The 2,268-nt window shown below is 38.0% G+C and overlaps 1 protein-coding gene across 1 annotated transcript in view; it reads right to left on the bottom strand.

Moving 5' to 3' along the window:
- Positions 1-1,529: 1,529 nt before the first annotated feature.
- rundc3ab (RUN domain containing 3Ab) overlaps positions 1,530-2,268 on the bottom strand; it is a 13,757-nt gene continuing 13,018 nt past the window's right edge. Inside the window, exons 10-11 of the mRNA XM_007572808.2 lie at positions 1,875-1,975; positions 1,530-1,789 (exon numbers count right to left, since the gene is read on the bottom strand). Coding sequence (XP_007572870.1) covers positions 1,647-1,789; positions 1,875-1,975 — 244 coding nt within the window. The 3' untranslated portion in view covers positions 1,530-1,646. The remainder of the gene's footprint in view (positions 1,790-1,874; positions 1,976-2,268) is intronic.

Raw genomic sequence — 2,268 nt, 5'->3', positions numbered from 1 at the left:
AGGCGCCAAGAAAGTAGTCGGGAAATGAAAACAAAGGGAACAAAGGCACACAGACACGTGGCAGATTCACTAGTTCTCATCTACTCAAACTATTTCATCAAGCGGGTAGAAAAACCCAACGAAAACATTCATCCTGCATAGTCCCAAAGCATTTTGTCTTTTTATGCAACAGGTTTATCGAGGCAGACTCACATGTCATCCCTAAAATCAGCATGTAATTGGATTATTATACTTTCTGTTATATTTTAAATAATCTTCACCATAGATAACTTGGCTCACTGTAAAAAGCCTCAGCTCGCTCTGATCTCTGATAATATTGTACTTAACCATGGTAAAATGCTGCTTTTATATCCTAAAATGTTACAACAGCTGAGCCAGTCTGCCTGTTAGGCAACAGAGAGAAAACACAGACGGACTGATAAAGACACGGCGGACTCAGCAGACAGGGACGCACGGTGGGGACGGACGGTGATGTGGGACTTTATCTGCGTGAAGCGTAAACCGGCTCTGAAATGCAGTGGAGATGAAGACAGAGGCAGTACAGCAGCTATTTCTGCATCCATGTTGGAAAAGTTCAGGACATGCAGGATCTTCCTTCACTCAAGTTTGATTCAGGAGAGAGAGAGAGACGGGCTCAGAGCGTAAAGGTCAAGGGTCAGATGAAAGCGCACATCAGTGAGGTACGGCGTGACACGGCCGGAAAGAAAGGAGAAGGTTTCTGACAAAAAAACCTCAGAAATGTTGAGATTAATTGCTGAAATTTTCTAGGGAAAAAAAAAAAGTAAAATCTGAGCTCCAAAAGATGAAAGTTTGTGAGAAAAAAAAGTCACAAATTTTGAGATTAATCTCAGAATTTAAATAAATTAAATCTGAGCTGGAAAAGAGAATTTAAGAGAATTTGCAAGAGAAAAACTCAGAAATGTTGGCAATAATCACTAAATAAAATTTTAGAACTCGTCTCTTGGAATTTATTTCAGTTTCACATGTCCAAAATTTACAACTTTTCAAACTCAGAAATTTCATGATTTTTCAATAACATTTCTGAGATTTATCTGAAATGAATCTAAAAATGTCTTAGTTTTTTTTTCTTCTTGCAATTTTCTTTTAGTTTTGGAGCTCAGAAATGTTTTTGATTTTCCTATAAAATGTCTGAGATTAATCTCAAAATTTCTGAGTTCTTTTTTTCTAGCAAAATTTAAACTTTTTCATATGAGACATTTGTCTGTTCCAGAAAATTTCTGATATTAATCTCAAAATGTATGAGTTTTTCCTCTCACAAATTTTCAACTTTTGGAGCTCAGGAATCTCCTTGTTTTATCCAGAATATTTATTTGATTAATCTGAAAATTTCTGAAATATTTTCTCACAAACTTTTAACTTTTCAAACTCAGAAACTTGAGAGATTGCAAGATTAATCTCAAAAATTCTAAATTTTTCTTTGCAAATTATTGACTTAGAATTTTTCTTGTTTTTTTCCAGAATATTTCTGAGATCATCTCAAAATTTCAGTTTTGTTTTTTTGGGGGGGGTTTTTTCAGAAATGTGCTCCTTCTTGTATCTATATAGGCCCTACCAGGCCATCGCAGTGAGGAGCAGTCACTTTAACAGTTGAATTGTCTGTTTTTCCAGTGCGTCTTTGGCGCCCCCTAGCTGGGAGACAGAGCAGGGCTGTTCTCTGTGCTGATGTTGACCAGACATTCACTTGATTTGAAGCTAGCCAGAGATTTGGTGCTTGGAAGAGAAGCCAAAGACCCACACAGACCCATCATGGAGGGGGTGTAGTCCTTTCCTGGAGGGGAAACAAAGCAGCCATTTTAAATCTTCATAATCATTTAGGGTTTTAAAAGAAAACATTTCAGTGGCTACAGCGTCACCTGTGCACCAGGTTCCTCCGTTCTGTTTGCCCTCGATCCTCTGGGAGTCGGAGTCCAGGCTGACCTCCACTGACAGCAGCTCGGTGCTCGGGAAACTCCTCCTGCAGGTCAACAGGAGGACAAGAGAGGGAGACGCTCAGCAGCCGCCCCGGAATTGCATTAATCTGAGTTAACTGACAGACAAATTGAATGCAGTCAATATTCCTGTTTGCAGTGAGCTCTGCTTCTGGTTTCAGTGTGTGGCAGTAGATTTCATTAAAACAAAGAAAGAAAGAACAATTCAGCCAGTAATTTTAATGTATTTGTCATTTAACATACATTTATCCAGTGGAAAAATAACAAAATGAAACTTAAAAAAAAAAAAAAAAAATTCACCAAAACTTTTAAAGATGGT

The sequence above is a fragment of the Poecilia formosa genome, unplaced genomic scaffold (genome assembly GCF_000485575.1).
Source record: "Poecilia formosa unplaced genomic scaffold, Poecilia_formosa-5.1.2 Scaffold308, whole genome shotgun sequence".
In the NCBI taxonomy this organism is placed as follows: domain Eukaryota; kingdom Metazoa; phylum Chordata; class Actinopteri; order Cyprinodontiformes; family Poeciliidae; genus Poecilia; species Poecilia formosa.
This window is presented reverse-complemented; position numbering and strand designations above follow the sequence as displayed.